The following is an 18,008-nucleotide window of genomic DNA, read 5'->3' as shown; positions in this document are numbered from 1 at the left end:
AGCCGAGTGAGTGAGTGGAGGCGGGGCTCATTTGCATATTCATAGAATCGCGCATACTAAATGAGGCAAGGGTGTCGAGATACATTCAAGATATTTTAAGGCATGAAGACATTTTTTTCAAGGATTTTTTTTACAAATATGTAATTTTGGTGATGAGGGATACAATTATTGACTACAGGGGGGCTTTAAATGAACCATTTTTTTTGAAGTAGGAAAAATATTTTAAAAATCTCAATCTATTTTTCCACTCTAAAGAATCTTTTGTGCGATGGAAAGGTGCCATGCATGTTAAAGGTTCTTCATGGAGCAATATATGCCACTAAAGAACCTTTATTTTTAAGAGATTAGTGCTAAAATACATATTTTATATATTATAAAATGATATATTTAGTGCTCTCTATACACTGAGAATGAGAGACAGAGAGACAGGTGTGCATCTATCACTCTGAGAGAGAAGAGGAATACGTTTGAGCAAACAGGGCTTTTCAATCTCAGCCAGTTCTTTCTGGAGTTGACAGCGGATTGTAGAGTTGAGTGCATGAAAAGCAACATAAAAATGACAGAGCGTCTGATGATAACCAAAGTGCTGATCTTAGTCATTTTGTTGGCTTCGAGTCAAGTCTTTTGTTGAGGGAAAATTTGACTCTTCAGCAAGTGAAGTGCACTCGTTTTGATTTTGAAATGTCACAATCATTACGAAGAAGCGAGGTCTGCTCTGACATTTATTATTTATAATGCAAAAAGCTACGCAATAAGAAAGACCTGATTGAAAACCCCGCAGGAAGGATTATGGATTTAATGATTTCGAATAACCAAAGTAAACATGAAACAAACTCTCTTTACTGGCATGTTTGAAGGCGTTTAGGGGAAATAAAAGCAACATGTCTCTGTCACGAGACATAACCAGATTGTGTACAGAAGAAAAGGTTATGCATATATATATATATATATAGTGTATGAAGAGTGTTGATAAGCTTCTTATGTTTACTATTAATGTACAGAACTGCTGATTTGGCCAACAAAATAGACAAAACTATATAAAAGATAGTTGAAAGAGTTGATATATATACTATATAGACATATTTTTAAAATACTAATAAAAATGACAAACAACAAACTTTGAAATTAAAACAGAAAAATATTAAATTCAATTCAATATATTTACCAAAAATATAATATGATATAATGATACTAAAATAACTCCATTTGTGTGTGTAGATGTGTGTGAGTGTGTGTGAGAGAGTTTGTGTGTGTGTGAGTGTGTGTGTGTGTGTGTGTGTGAGAGAGTGTGTGTGTTTTTGTGTGTAGATGTGTGTGAGAAACAGTGTGTGTTTGTGTGTGTGAGAGAGAGTGTGTGTGTGTGTATGTGTGTGTGTGTGTGTGTGTGTGTGTGTGTGACTGTGTGTAAGAGAGAGTGTGTGTGTGTGTGTGTGTGTGTGTGTGTGTGTGTGTGTGTGTGTGTGTGTGTGTGTGTGTGTGTGTGTGTGTGTGTGAGTGTGTGTCTTATAATGGGAATATAATGACAGTATATTATAGCTTAAATTTAATATGATCATGTGTACAAGAATAGTATAGATTACATGGAAGTATTTGATTTCATTTTATTGTGTTCTGTAGATTTAATTTATATTATTTTATGTTATATTACTTTTGGTGGTTGCCGAATGGAAAATCACATGAAAATATGAAAAAGGCAAAGACGTCTCTCTCAACTGTCCAGGTGTTATAAACAGCAGAACATACAGTGTGTCCATTACCGACGGTCAGGGGTCGAGAGGGTGACGGAGGATGAAACCAGTATCCCTGTGAAATCACACAGTACTTTCGGCAAACACAAGCTATCAGAACCAAAGCAAGCACACTTACAGGAATAGTCCACCCCAAAAAAAGACAATTCGGTCATCATTTACTCACACTCATGGTTCCAAAGCATTATGGTTTTCTTTCCTCCACCGTTGCTCTGAATCTCATGCCCACACACACATGATGCCCACACACACACATAAAGTACACTGAGTTCATCAGACAGTGTAAATGAGTCAAAGATTACCAGAATCAATCAGCAATTAGACCGGTTTCCTCACAAAGCATCAGGTTTGATTGTGAACTTTTATTTACAGTTTCTGCTTGCATTGAGTTTAGTCAAGTCACCTTTTATATTTACATTTATACAGCGCTTTTAACAATATAGCTTGTTTCAAAGCGGCTTTACAGTGATAATAGGAAATGACAGTAACGGAGAGTAACTAGAATAAAGTTATTTTCCAGCTAAAGTTAGTTTTGATTGATTCACTTCCACAAAGATCATTAGTTATTAACTTAGGGGCCGCTAACACGACACCGTTCTAACAGAAAACAGAAACTTTTAATGCGTTCTGGCCGTTCATTTACACAACTCGAGAGCTCGAGAACGCAAACTTTGACACAGGTTACAAGGTGCAAGTTTAGAAATTTTTTGAAAACATCATCATCTCCGTGTAAACTTCAAAAACGTGAATCTGTGAAAAGGCTGACGGCGTGCACATTACGCGCATATTACGCGTTTAGTCTATAGATATGCGTGTTTGAATATATGTGTAGTCTTTCTTTACAAAGTGACTTGTCTGGCCTGCATAATACAGAATTTTTTGTTTAACTGGAATCATTTTGATAATGTTTTATCTGTGCATTAAAATTGAATGGAAAAGTGCAGCGTGAACTTTCTACTAAATATCTCCTTTTGTGTTTCACAGAAGAAAGAAAGACAGACAGTCATACAGGTTTGGAACAACATGTGGGTGAGTAAATGATGACCTTTTTAGGTGAGGTATCCTTTTAAATGTGAAGCTTGCACTCATACATCTGCAGTCAGTGAAATGAATTCTGTGTACAAGCATTCAAAAACAATAAATGTGAGGAAAAGGTTTAATGTGTCGGGACATAAGTTTATAATAAGAGTGGATTTTTTTGTTCATTGAGGTGGTTTGTGACGAGAGCTCAACGCGACGTGTTCAGCTCGAATAAGCCAGCCGTTCACTGACACACTAATCATTCTGACATTTAATAACACTTGTGTAACCTCCCTTATTTATCGGCCCTCGCTTATTATGGGAGAACGTAGTCGCAATCTCTCTTCACACACGCTCAAGTGTGTGTGTGTGTGTAGTTCATTTACTGTAAAGACGGTAATGACTGCTGTTTTTGACTGTTTCGAATGTTTTTTTGTGGCCCACATACGTTTTTTTTTTTTTCTCTGCTTTGTTAATTGGCTAAGTGCTGGAGTAATTGGATGAATCTCGTGAAAAACACGTCTAGGTCACATTTCACCCCCAAATCAATGGAAAAAAATTATTAGAATTAATTTTGCATAAAAAAATTACAGTCTATTTTTAAGCACATTTCCCCTTCAAATTCTCATTACTGTAATGCATTTTTTATGAAACTAGTATAAGTTAAAGGCTAAATACTGCAAAGTTTACAATTTAAATAATATTTCAGTGTTTTTGCATAAATGTAATGAGAATGCAATTTTTCCATCATATAGTAATGCAAATTAGTGAAAAATGTCAATGCAATAAACTGTATATATGTGTATGTGTATATATATATATATATATATATATATATATGTGTGTGTGTGTGTGTGTGTGTGTGTGTGTGTGTGTATGTTTGTGGGGGTGGGTGTGTATATAGATAGATAGATAGATAGATAGATAGATAGATAGATAGATAGATAGATAGATAGATAGATAGATAGATAGATAGATAGATAGATTACAATATATATATATTTTATATTTACAAACTTTTATTAATTGCAATTAATTTGACAGCACTAATAGCACTAATTCACCAATTTGCATTACTATAATGTATATATAAATATATATATATATGTTTCAGTAACAATTGCAAAAATAATTATGTTTGGATTGTTTCCGAACAGGTTTCCAAATCCCCTTCTGCCATTCGTCGATATACAGATAATAACATCACGTCATTGGTTGTTTCCATGTCGGCCTGGTCAAGTCTCAAACTAACAGATCACAGTTTTGAAACTCCAGAGAATCACAATGTTCTGTATTTTGGGGAATCAACAGTTTACTTATAGTTACCTCAGCTTCTTTCTTATGATTCTGGGGTGAGATAATAATGATCCGGACGTGTTCTCGACAGGTTTTGTGAGATTCGATCAATTAAAGTGGTGTATAATTGGTTTCTGGGGGTCGTTGGGTTGCAGCTTATCAGTCCTTCATAAACAAATCTTTGCACTAGCAAAGTTGTTTTGTCCCTGCTCTTTGTTGAACACAAGAGGATGCTGGGAAGGGAGGCACTACACATTCCAAAGCCGTGATGCAATGGAATCCCTGAGCCTGTTAACCCCTAAATATACACACACACAGATACATAAAACATGCATGTGCATGCATATAAATGCAATGCATGAACTCATATGTTCTCTGAGCTCTAGCGAGCGTCTACTCCACATGCCTGTTGAGTTCTCCATCTGTGGCTTTTATTAAACAAGTTCCCACCCCAGGACCCTCTCCAACACACTCACACTGACTGCATGTGGTACAATAAGCACGTTGACACACACACACGGTCGTGGAGAGACAACAAGTGTCCTACTGCGATGACAATGACAGCTCATTCACAAACACACACACACACAGACACAAATGGCCTTAGACGTGAACACACACACTCATTTTCACACATTTGGAGCTGCTGTTAGAGTGAAGAATGTGCACAGATGTACAGAAACACCAGCAGGTTTCAGCTGAGTCAGTCAGTCTGTTCATCACCAACATTTAACATTAAATTCCTTTGGCTCTTGAAAGGCTTGGAAGGAAAGTGTTGTTCTCTCTGTTCCCTGTTTGGTTCTCTTTCTTAAATGGCATGATGTCTTCTGTTCTAAGATTCAGACGCAAAAGCACAGCTTAAAATCAGATAAATTAATTTGCAGGGAAAAGCAAATGTGTAAATTGGACAGATTATCCCTCAGAAAACTAGCCAATCAGATTGACAGATAGATAGATAGATAGATAGATAGATAGATAGATAGATAGATAGATAGATAGATAGATAGATAGATAGATAGATAGATAGATAGATAGATAGACAGGTAGATAGATAGACAGACAGACAGACAGACAGACAGACAGACAGATAGATAGATAGATAGATAGATAGATAGATAGATAGATAGATAGATAGATAGATAGATAGATAGATAGATAGATAGATAGACAGACAGACAGACAGACAGACAGACAGACAGACAGACAGATAGATAGATAGATAGATAGATAGATAGATAGATAGATAGATAAACAGATAGATAGATAGATAGACAGACAGACAGACAGACAGGTAGATAGATAGATAGATAGATAGATAGATAGATAGATAGATAGATAGATAGATAGATAGATAGATAGACAGACAGACAGGTAGATAGATAGATAGATAGATAGATAGATAGATAGATAGATAGATAGATAGACAGGTAGATAGATAGATAGACAGACAGACAGACAGACAGACAGACAGATAGATAGATAGATAGATAGATAGATAGATAGATAGATAGATAGATAGATAGATAGATAGATAGATAGATAGATAGATAGATAGACAGGTAGATATATAGATAGACAGACAGACAGACAGACAGACAGACAGATAGATAGATAGATAGATAGATAGATAGATAGATAGATAGATAGATAGATAGATAGATAGATAGATAGATAGATAGATAGATAGATAGACAGACAGACAGACAGGTAGATAGATAGATAGATAGATAGATAGATAGATAGATAGATAGATAGATAGATAGATAGATAGATAGATAGTCAGTCAGATAGATAGATAGATAGACAGGTAGATAGGTAGATAGATAGATAGATAGATAGATAGATAGATAGATAGATAGATAGATAGATAGATATATAGATAGATAGACAGACAGACAGACAGACAGATAGATAGATAGATAGATAGATAGATAGACAGACAGACAGACAGACAGACAGACAGGTAGATAGATAGATAGATAGATAGATAGATAGATAGATAGATAGATAGATAGATAGATAGACAGACAGACAGGTAGACAGATAGATAGATAGATAGATAGATAGACAGACAGATAGATAGATAGATAGATAGATAGACAGACAGACAGACAGACAGACAGACAGATAGATAGATAGATAGATAGACAGACAGATACTGCAAATACATGACTATAATTGAGAATATTTACAGTCATTTTTTAAAATTAAATAAAAACATGAATGTAAATTGTAAAAAACAATGCATATTATTGTCTCCAGTTAGCATCTATCCATCTATGTCTGTCTGTCTATCTGTCTGTCTATCTATCTATCTATCTATCTATCTGTCTGTCTATCTATCTATCTATCTATCTATCTATCTGTCTACCTGTCTGTCTGTCTATCTATCTATCTATCTATCTATCTATCTATCTATCTATCTATCTATCTATCTATCTATCTATCTATCTACCTGTCTGTCTGTCTGTCTGTCTGTCTGTCTATCTATCTATCTATCTATCTAGGTGTGCAAAAATGATTGACAGACAGAGAGCATTTCTGATTGTATAGATGTTTATAGCTATAGATGTTCTCGGTTATCTTATGTCGGGGAGATTTTATGCAACTTTAAGTGTCCAAATACTTTTTGAGGTTTGTGAAGCAGTGATCCAACATGAAGTCCCAGCTCAAATGTGTCTCATCAATCTCTCCTTCCTTCTTTTCCTTCCCGCTCCCATCGGCAGAGGTCGCCTGACAGAGTCAGAGTCAGTGAACCACACGAGCACACGTTCACAAAGCAGGAGATTTCTCCTCTCTCAAACTTATATACAGGTTTATTTTCTTTTTTACCGTGTTGGAACTGTGGAAACTTGGCGTAAAAATAAACTGACAATATTTTAGTGGATCGTGTGTGCTATGTAATAATATAGCTATTTTTATATTAGTAATATATATATACTTTTTACATGTAAAATTCTTTTATATCATAATTTTAATAACATTTTACTGTAGAAGCACACATATTTTGTTTAAAAATAATTCCAACCTAGCTACTTAAAAACGACTTTTAAAAAAAATATATTTTTTCACTTGCACTTAAATTATTCGCTTTTTTTAAACCTTTCACCATTATTTTGCGTTGAGATGTTTTCAAGCTCAACACAAGTGTGTAAATAATCGCAAAAATATCCAGCGAGCATCACCGCGCGCGCGTGTTTTCATATGGAACAGAACAAATCCCGCGAACGGATGTGAGGAGAGCATGAACACAGGCTCAACCCCTTTCTCTTTCAGTCGTTCTGTTGCTTTTTGTTTGGGTTAACAATAGAGAGAGAGAGAGCGAGAGAGAGAGAGAGCGAGAGAGAGAGAGAGAGAGAGAGAACAGAAGCGCGAGCTGCTCTCCATGCCTTCAGTCTAGCGGAGCGGGCGATGGATGTGAGATTTTACCCGGCACCTCCTACAAGCGTGGGCTCCTGTACATTACCCACCGACACCAGCCTCTCCTCTCTGGACTATTACCACTGCAACAAGGTAATTTACCCCACCATGCGTTGGCTTCTCCTCCTTCTTCTTCTTTACGCACCAGTTTCTCTTTCCCAGATGGGAAATAACCTGCTTCATTCACTTCAGGACAGTTTCATCTGTTGCAATCATGCACATAATGTTACTAAGTGTAGGCTGAGTATGGTGAATGTGTTAGTTCTCAGTGCGCATTGTCAATTCGCGCGAAACCTCGGCATCTCCGGACCGGGCATCCCAAACTTACTTCAGCATCTCGGGAATTGTGCACTTGCACTGTAGCATCACTTTAACTGCTGGCACATTCATGCAAAATTAGCTAAATGTGGCACTGCTCATGAAAAGCATTATAAAGTCCAGTGAGACAGCTTGTTTCCCGAGGGAAGATGGAGATCTCCCGTCCGGCTCCTCTTATATAGGAGACATGCAGCTCTCCTTTCTTTCTGTCTGGATGTGAATTCGCTTCATAATTGCTTTGTTGATAGAACTGCATCCCTGTGTGACGTAGTTGCAATTGCACGTGTTAGAAGTAGCGAACAATTAATTACTTCTTAGGCGCGTTATTAATTTATTACGGGGAACTCGGGCTAATATTTCTAAGCGGGATTTCTACGATGATTTATGCGTTTATTTGTGCTGTGAAACAAGTAGAAATAGACTGTGGATAGTGCATTTAGATTTTTCAGCAAAGAACACGAGAGCATATTTTAAACCGGAAAATGTGTGCAGTGCCTTGTGTTAAGTTTTATAGTTTTGCCGGTGAGCGCGTGACTAATAACGGGTCTGAATGTATAAGATACTAGTGCTGACTGAAAATAGCATGTGCCCTAGCATTCAGCGTCAGGCTGACTAGGATACGATTTTAGCAGTCGGTTAAAGATGCACTTTACACCCCGATCCTCATTTGTCTATACGGATTATACGTCACTCCAGTTATCTGTCATAGCGTGAATTAAGAATAATTAAAATGAATTTTGATCCCTTCTTGCTTTGTGAGTTTTGATATGTGCGTAATGCAGCCGTTTAGGCTATAATATAGAATTCAGTTTTAGTTTATGATACTTTTTTTTTCTGTTGTATTTGCCGATGTTTTGTTTAATTGGGTTCATTGTGTTAGGCTACTGGAAAGTTCTCATAACAGCGTAGTCTTTATCTTTCGTGATCTTGTTATGCAAACTGTCAAATTCATATTCTGTTTATAGAACTCAGAACTGAATCGGCGTATTTAAGCGCTGGCTTTAGTCACGTGTCAATCAAGCAATAGCGATACCATCTGAAGCTTCAGCGGCCGTTGTTAAACCCTACCAAATCTCATCTAGAATGGCTATATTGGTGAATATTTCCTGTCATTTTCCAATAAACAGACTTAACATGAATTTGCACATTATAGTATACAGGAACCAATCAGCTGTGTGAATTATTGATCCTGCAGTCAGCGGCCCAGTAACATTTTTCGTTTTACCGCCACTATTTTTCTTCCAAATGTTGAGAAGTAGCCTAGTTATCGCAGACTGTAATGACGCGTTTTAACTGTCATCAGCATCGTAAATCTTGCAAAGTTTTTTATTCTTTTTTTTTTTTTTAAATGGATGTAGCCTAAATGTAAATCACTATACTTTGTATTATAGTAGGCCTACCTTTGCATCAAATGACATAATGCTGCTGTGAGGGTGTTTCTAATACAGCAAATTCACATCTTTCTCTCTTCTGACTGCCAATCTCTCTATTTCTTTCCTCCTTTTGAAAGTGGTGAAAACACTATTGTGGAGTTTTTCTTTTGCTATTTGAGTAAATGGAAACATACAAATATATTTAATGTCATCTCTCATTTACCGCTTTAGAAGTTTACCCAACTATGATGACTTCTGAGAAACACATAAATGTGAAAAGGATCAATTTCTTCTTATTTATAAAACAAAAACAAAAAAACACTCAATGTTTTATAAAAAATATGACGTGGTATATGAATCACGTTGGCTATATAATGGTAGAAACAGAGGCTTTTACCTATTGTTATTTAATAACCACTCTGTTTAGAAGCATTTCAGATTTTTTTTGTTAAAAGACAGCCTGTGATGGAGCTTTTAAATTCAGCCATCTTGACAGAGCGTAACTCATAATTTGCTGATGGCTGTTTATAGTAGGGTGTCACAGAGTTAAGCTTGTGGCTCTAAGCATATGGAAAAGATCAGCCGGCGAATGGAGAACAGAGTAATCCAAGCCAACTCCATACGTTGAAAAATGATCCTGTGCAAGTGGACATTATGAAACAAAATTTTAGGGGGAAAGCCTGCTCTCCCCACCACAATGGCCCTCTTTATGTGCTCCAGCTTTAATAATGCAATATTCTCCAACATTCTTGAGAGGCCCCAATTGAAGGTCATGTATGGAGGTCTTGCATTAATATGTAACGTTTGAGAGTTTGCGTGAAGTGGTTTACAGTGTTGTCGCATGAACCGGAAACTGTTCTGAAAAACTAGGCCATCCATGATAAGTGATTATCATTTCCTGTCGCTAACACACAAACATGCTACATGCTGCATTCCTGAAGCACGCTTGAGCTTTTTCATACTTGTATGTGAAGTATGAAACCGTCAATCGTAGAACAGTGCATGTACTGTACGTGAAACCAAAACCAGAATAAACTGGATGAGTTTTTTAGCAAGGGATATGCAGAATTCACAAGTGAATAAATCGAAATATTATTTTCGTATAAGTTTTTAGCCTTTGATATACAAAAGTCAGGATTTCAGTTGCCCAACATCTTTTATCATTGGGTTTGCAGAATCATATATATTTATATACATTGATTTTAGGCAAAAACAGGCTGTTACGACTCCAAAATTGTAGATACCAGTGAAAATTCACAATTTACAGGTACAGAAATTTAAAAAAGCAATCAAATGCAAAATAACACTGTATTAATTAATCATAGATATTAAAGTTATTCAGTCAAGAGCAGTGAGTGATTTGTCTTTGTCTTTTGTTGTTTGATTAAGATTAAGGACACAGATGACAGCTGTTGTCAATATAAAAGATAATGCACTGATCCAATAGACATGCATTTTCTTTCTCAACTGTTTATGTTCACTTAAGACATTACTTTCAATGTTTACAAGGATACTCGCCAATACGGGCATTCTCAAGCGCTAGAAGACGAGAAAGAGAGTTAAAGTCAGTTATTCGCGTGCTGTATAAGACGCAGATTTACGCACGGAAAACACAGCGAATAACAAATCAAGTTCCTTTTTGTGTCTTGAATGTTTCAATTGTTAAGGCCCATCAACTGTCCCGAGTGTCGTTCACATTTGTTTACGTTCTTTTCCTCACAACATTGCATTTAGAATTCATAAAAATATTACCGGTTGACGATTGACACCTTTCATATATTCGCCAAAACCGATTTGAACTCATGAACTCGTTTCAGAAAACTCATGCATATAGTTTGCAATCAGTTACACCTCAGAATAGGGAAGCAACTTTACAGCCATAACAACCAGGCAATCGATAACACATTAACCAATGTCATCATTTGCCCCGCAACAAACCTGCCAGATCCATACTTCCAATGCAAACACGCCCCGGCGCTGCTAGTAACTGCAATGCTAGTATTTACTCAAGTGCCCATTGGTCCAGTGGTGCACAGTCTAGTTTTGAGATATTAAGCATGTAAAAGTGCAAGATTTTGGGTTGAACATCTCTTCTGGTGTCTTGATGCTGAAGTTTCAGTTGAGCTGTGACTCATTCTCACTTTGAGCAGACTGACTTTCTATCTCTCGTTTTCATGAGTGGGTGTATTGTTTGTTAAGCATACGCTCTGTGAATTCCTCCTCTAAAGGCCATCTCTTCATAAATGCATGTTTCACCCAGAGAATATTTGTCGAATGCATTATGTCTTGTGCATCGCCCCGGGCTTATTCGCTGCGTTTAAAATTGAAGTTGGACAGGTTAAGAGAAGATGGACCACTTCCCCCTCTTCACCGGTGTTACTGTATTACCGGTGTTACTGTATTAATGCAGACAGAGATAGGCAGACCACAGTGTGTTAGAGACAACCCAACTACTTTTAACTCTTAGATCATCAAGTATATTCATAGCGCTCACTTGTGTTGTCATGTCAAGAGAGTTTGATCTTCAACATATCAATATTAGTCCATCAGAAATCCAAGTCGATCCTATTTACCAAGTCTTAATGCATGTTTCTGGTTTTATTGTGATTGATTCACCAGTGTGTGTTTTTCAAAAGAATACTTTATAGTCTTTTTTTTAGTCATCAATTTGAAATAACATTGCCATCCAATCTTGTCTCATTGAATATCTTGTTGCATTTATGAATAAGTCAGATTACAGAAGTCAAATGGGTTGCAAATGTTGACTTGGCAAGACGTCTTGTCCAGAAGAATACGAGTGCGACATGGTAATCTTTGCAGCCGTTTCTTTTGCAGTGAGTTCTGGTGAAGTTTGACTTTCAATTTCAATTGTACGTCCAAGTGTCAGCCGTCAAAAGAAAAGGCACCTCAGATGTTAAGCGGCAGCCAAAAAAAAGCGTTATCGCTCCTGAATCAGATCCCTGTAAGTGGGTGGCAGTGGCACATAACCAGCTGTGTGACGGCAGAAAACCTTGATTCATTTAAAGCGAGTCTGAGCCTTAACTTATTATTTAGTTCGTTCAAAGAGTCTGTCTCTCTCTGTCTTGCTCTTTGAGCTTGTTCTTCGCTGCTTTAACCATCTAAAAATAACTCGTAGGCCTAGCAATTACTGGAAACGGGTGCAGAGTGGCGCATCTACGAGTGCAACTGTCTTTAGCTTAAATAATACTTTAACCGAAATGCATCAGTGCAGTAAATGCAGTGGAAATAAGAGATTTTCTTTGTGCATGCCGCGCTCATAAATTATACTTTTTTTGTGCATGCATCGTTGCATATGGTGTATCTAAGTATGCATTTCATCCCGAGGCAGGAGTGTGTGATTTACGTGGGAAAGAAAGGTGTGCTGTCCTTACACTAATTCAGCGTTTAAACGCACACGTGCTGAATCAATGCAACAGCAGCACACCTGGGAAGCAAATATGTTTTCTTTATATGTTGTATAACCTCAATTCAAGACCAGAGAAAACAACAAGTGAATGAAAAACTAAAAAGATCCCATCGGTTTGCATGAAGCAGTTACCTTTTCCTGTATATGACAGTTGTCCTCTTTCCTCGACAGTCGACAGTGTAATGGAGATGTGAGATAAAGTGAGTCGTCAGGCCAGCTGATCTGCGTTCTGTACACGGGAAGTTAATTATGTGGAAAGAGGCGATCCAGAACTAACAGAAGCTGCGCTGAGACAGTCGTTGTTCAGCTCTTATTTTCATCCATCAGGTGTTTCTGATCCTGATTTGTGTGTGTGTAATGTGAACAGGTGAATAGAACCGTAACACGTTCATTAGTTAACATGAACTACTGTAAGAATGAACAATACTTCTTAAGCATTTATTATTTCAACATTTACTAATGCATTATTAAAATCAAAGGTTGTGTTTGTTATCATTAGTTAATGCAATCTGTGAACTAACATGCACAAACAAGATGAATAAATACTGAAACAAATGTATTGCTCATGGTTAGTTCATGTTAGATAATACATTAACTAATGTTAACTAATGAACCTTGCATTGCTATAGTGGGGTCCAAATGTATGGCGGCACATTTAAAACGAGCTTTTTTTTTATCTTAACCTGATCAAATTCTCAAAATCATGTTCCTTCTTTTCCTTTCCAGTGCTTTTCAGCACACTTGTTGTGTGTGTAGGTCAAGGCGTTTATACGAAAAAAGACTCATTGTTAAACCTACATTGTCCATTGCAACGATTAAAGCGGGTTCTGTGTGAAGTTATGTTGGCGAGAGTAAGCCACACCTGTGTTGTCGAAGCCTTCACACCGAGACTCTTCACGACCTGCTGTGCCCGTGTATTACTGACGTGTGGTGTGAAAACGTCTGTGCACATTCTGTGGTGAGCGAGACCTTTTCAGAACTATTCAATGCTTTGCTTTATGAGTCAGAACCACAAAACTGTGTTACAAAACTCCAATACTTGTGTGAAATACAGTGGAGATCCATAGACAATGGAAACTACTGTGGAAATAAGTTTGCATTGCAATTTTTTGTATCTTATTTTCACTGTATATATCAACTGTAATTTCACACACACATTTTTACTATATATATACTTGACAGCTGTCAAAAAAAAAAAAAAAATATACAACTGTAATTTCACACACATTTTTACTATATATATATATTAAAATGTAAAAATGTGTGTGTGAAATTACAGTTGTACACACATATATATATATTTTAATTAACTTAAATGCAACATTTTGAATTAAAAATACAGATTTTTCTTGTAAAACCTACTCCAATAATCTGTTTTATTGTTATATTTACGACTTAGATACTGTGTTTGATCATATACAATTATCATGTATATGTATATATGTATCATGTATATGTATGTGTGTGTGTGTATATATATATATATATATATTAGATTATTGGAGTAAGATTTGCAAGAAAATACCATTTTAGTCTTTATATTTCTGTTTACTATTTCAAATTTAATTTAATGTGTTTCTTTCTTTGTAATTCTTTGTAAAAATGTACTGGTAATTTCTGAGTGAAAATCGTTTCAAAGTAAATCCTACACCTATTAGTTTTTCTTATATAGCATTATATTGCTCTCTCTAGATTGGTATCAGAATCTCACCTCTTAAAAACCTGTTTAGTTTGACTACCACCCCTCAGTTATATAGTGGTTTCTACGCCCTGGGACGTTAATAATCACTGTACATTTGCTTTAGCTGACAGTAAAACAGCAGAACACTTCAGGTGACCGCCGTGCAGAAATTACCTAGCATTTTTTTTTTTTTTACGCTGTATCCTATAAAAGCGTCTGCAGCCCAGTCACACACTCGGGCAGTAATGCAGTAAATGTAGCTGGCGTTTTGTGAAGCGCTGTCAGTCGCTGTGGGGGTGCAGGCGCAGCAGAGCACTAATTGGCCTTGGCAGAGAGAGAGAGAGAGAGAGAGAGAGAGAGAGAGAGAACGCTGAATGTCTGCTGGCTTCATGGTGAATAGCAACTGATTCAGTAATGCAGCCGGTAAATAATCACGATGCCTGTCCTCGGGGGAATGAGAACTGCACAGACTTCTGGGACACTCGCTGATACGGCCAGCGTCACCGAGGCCGAGTTCAGTCCCCGCTGGATGATGTGAATCTAGAGACGTGTGATCATGATCATCCTCCCTTCAGGTGAACGGGAGTTTGTCTCAGGGTTCTTCTGCTGCTGTGGTTTTGGTGATTCAGAATGTACTTTCTAAGAGCATTTTTCGGGGATGATTTATCAGTGCGTGTTATTATAAAAGGAGAAAGAATGCCTTCATAATCTTTCATCAAAATGCAATAACTTGCTTTGCCTCTTAAACGACTTTCCATTTCAGCTGACGTCGCCAATCCTGCTCTTTTCCATCCAGTTCAACCACTGTCGATGATACGCCCACTTTTCACCATCCAATCGATTCCCAATGGAGAGAATTAAGTCTTGTTCAGTTTCACTCAGAAATACGGCATGCTGAGAATTACAGTTTTCGATTTTCTTTTCCAGTTGAGAATAATTGTGAGAAAATTGTGTAGGCGTTATATTATGCTTTATGCTGTAAATTAATTGCACACTTTTTTGGGGGGGACCAATCGGTTGAACTGCGTACATAAAGATTAAACCAACTGAGCATTTGCATTTAACTAAATGATTAAAGTACCAGTGGCTTTCTGTCTCATTTGATAACAGTAGCTAATGCATTAACTAACATGAACGATATATTTTTACAGCATGTATTAACCTGACTTGACATTAGTTATTAAACATGTTCAGGTTAGTTCACAGTGCATTAGCTATTATACAACTCTGGATCTTAATAAAAATGTTTTAGTAAACGTTTGAGATTAACATGAACTAAGATTGATAAATGCTGTAGAAGTTTTGTTCATTGTTAGTTGATGTTAACTTAACGAATGTTAACAAATACAATCTTATGGTAAAGTGTTACCGAAGATTTTATTCCAACAGTTCTAATAAAACTAACGTAAAGTTAGAGGAAAGAAAAATGTAAATAAATGCACGCAATTAAAAGTGATTTCGATTATCAGTCAAATCGATTAATCGCATTTAACATAAAAGTTTGTTTTATTTGTGTATAAATACAGTATATATTTATATGAATAAATATATAAATATATAAATAATAAATATAATAATACATACACACACATATATTATGGAAACACAAACTTAGATGCGATTAATCGCGATTAATCGATTTGATTGACAGCACCAGTTCTAATAGAATCTTAAAGGGTTCCGTGAGCCACTTCATTTATAGAACCTTTTAGAGGTTCCATTATGGCATCATTTAGTTTTAATTAATTAATTATTTAATTTAATTAAATTTTATGAATGAGACAGCTTTATCACTGGAATAACCCATTAAATATAAAATAATTATCCAGTCATTTAAGACATTTTTCCTAATGTGGAACCTTTTTGGGCTTTTAAAATTGGTCAAGAACCCTAGAGTTCTATATAAGGGTTAGTAGAACACGTCAGTTAATCTGGATTCGAATTTACGTGGTGTTGTCGTAATACGACCTCACAATGAACCGACGAAAAATATCGGTTAATTCATTCATGGGATCATTTAGTTTTAATTACCACATTTTTTATTTTAATTACATTTTTATGAATGAAACGTACTTTGTCACTGGAACAAAATGTAAATAACCCGTTAAACACGAAAGAATTACCCCAAAATGTAAGACATTTCTCATTTATATGGAGACTTTTGGGCTTTTTAAAAATTGGGTCAAGAACCCTAGAGTTCTATAGAACACATCAATTAATCTGCATTAGAATTGACTGGCCATTTTAAAAGCAGTGGCGTTGTCGTAATATGACCTCACGATGAACCGACGAAAAATACGACCAAACTGGAAGACATTAATTCAGATCCCCCACAGGGCTTCAGGGCACTTTGATCAGAACCTGTCAGTGCTTGATGTGGGGCATGTGTTTCCGACCCGTCAGCGCCTTACAGGAACAGTGGTACGCTGTGGCGCACGGGTCCACCCGAGAACCCCCTCTCAGGATGTGGTGTAGCTGCACCCCCAAAACATGTGCTCATATACAGAATATATTCAGACACCTTCAACGTTCCTCACATTATCACAGTTCATTCACTATAGAAAATATGTGCAGAACTCAGTTGATATTTGACTGGTTTTGTCCGTCCTTCTGTTAGACTGTCTCACACATGAATTATGTTGAATATCTGTCAGCTGTTAAATTTAACTACACAATTAGATAATACCAGTTTAGCTCAACCAATCACCAAGCAATGCTTCATTGTGTTCAGTCTGTGTGTAAAAAGAGCATTAGCAATTAAAGACAAAACACTTCAGCAAAACATGATCAGGTCAAAGTGTCTGAATAATATTTGGTCACACATTTTTACTGGTAGTCGCTGTATGAAGAATTATTGGGGATAATATGTCACAATTTACTTTATTTTGCTCTCCTCACTTACATTAATGAACTATAGTGTCCTGCACACACTAGTGAAACAATATGTCTCTGAATAATTTTTTGCTTTGACTCTAGCGCGTTCATTCATGCGCTGTTTTACAGGACTGGAGATGCATTATTTCTCAGCCGACCATAATTGTCAGTCAGCGGTTTGGAGACCCAAAAATGAGTCCCGCCGCCAGATGTTCCACACTCTGATCGTCACTGTGAAAGACAGAAGTTTATTGTTCTAGTGCACTCGGCGTGGTTCAGGACTCAAAGCCGACGGATGTCGTTCAGAATAAGAGAACAAGAGCCTTGCTGTTTAACTCTTAACGTGCTGTACGGTACAGATGCATGCTAAATTAAAACGCTCCGATTGTTTTATCATAAAATGTCATAAAATGGCTGCTTGTGCACGTTTGAAATAGGAAATATCTTTGTGGCAGCTGAACCTAAACCAAACAGGATGGCATCGCAGAATTCGCACAGTTTCTTTGTCACCCACGTGTGTGTGGTTTTCAGTTTGTCTCTTTTTGGTCAGGAAGTGTTTTAACCCCTGATGCACATGTGAGCGCAGACAATTTTGGATTTCGTTTGCGCGACGATTTCCGAGCTGAATCGGGTCTGAGCGGTGCATTTATTTTGCTGTTGTTTCTGTCGGTCAGATACAGTTGATTTCCTGCATGAACCCCATCCGGATGTTATTGACATCAGACGCCGGTTTGAGGCAGATCCGGCTGATTTTCTTTTCTTGTTTTATGTCAGTAAACGTGACCTTTATGCAAAGATCGTGTGCATGATCAAAGGGTTTCGAGCTGGCGCTTCTTTAGGTGAAAATGCAG

General features: G+C 36.8%; 1 protein-coding gene across 7 annotated transcripts in view; it reads left to right on the top strand.

The window, feature by feature from the left end:
* Positions 1-7,378: 7,378 nt before the first annotated feature.
* tox2 (TOX high mobility group box family member 2) overlaps positions 7,379-18,008 on the top strand; it is a 125,344-nt gene continuing 114,714 nt past the window's right edge. For 4 of the 7 annotated variants that reach the window (XM_084425685.1, XM_084425688.1, XM_084425684.1 and 1 more), the window contains exon 1: positions 7,379-7,577. In XM_084425685.1, the coding sequence (XP_084281811.1) occupies positions 7,476-7,577 (102 nt within the window). In that variant the 5' untranslated portion in view covers positions 7,379-7,475. The remainder of the gene's footprint in view (positions 7,578-18,008) is intronic. The other 3 variants (XM_084425686.1, XM_084425687.1, XM_084425689.1) reach the window with 3 other exon arrangements.

The sequence above is a fragment of the Rutilus rutilus genome, assembly GCF_951802725.1.
Source record: "Rutilus rutilus genome assembly, chromosome: 12".
Lineage (NCBI taxonomy): Eukaryota > Metazoa > Chordata > Actinopteri > Cypriniformes > Leuciscidae > Rutilus > Rutilus rutilus.
This window is presented reverse-complemented; position numbering and strand designations above follow the sequence as displayed.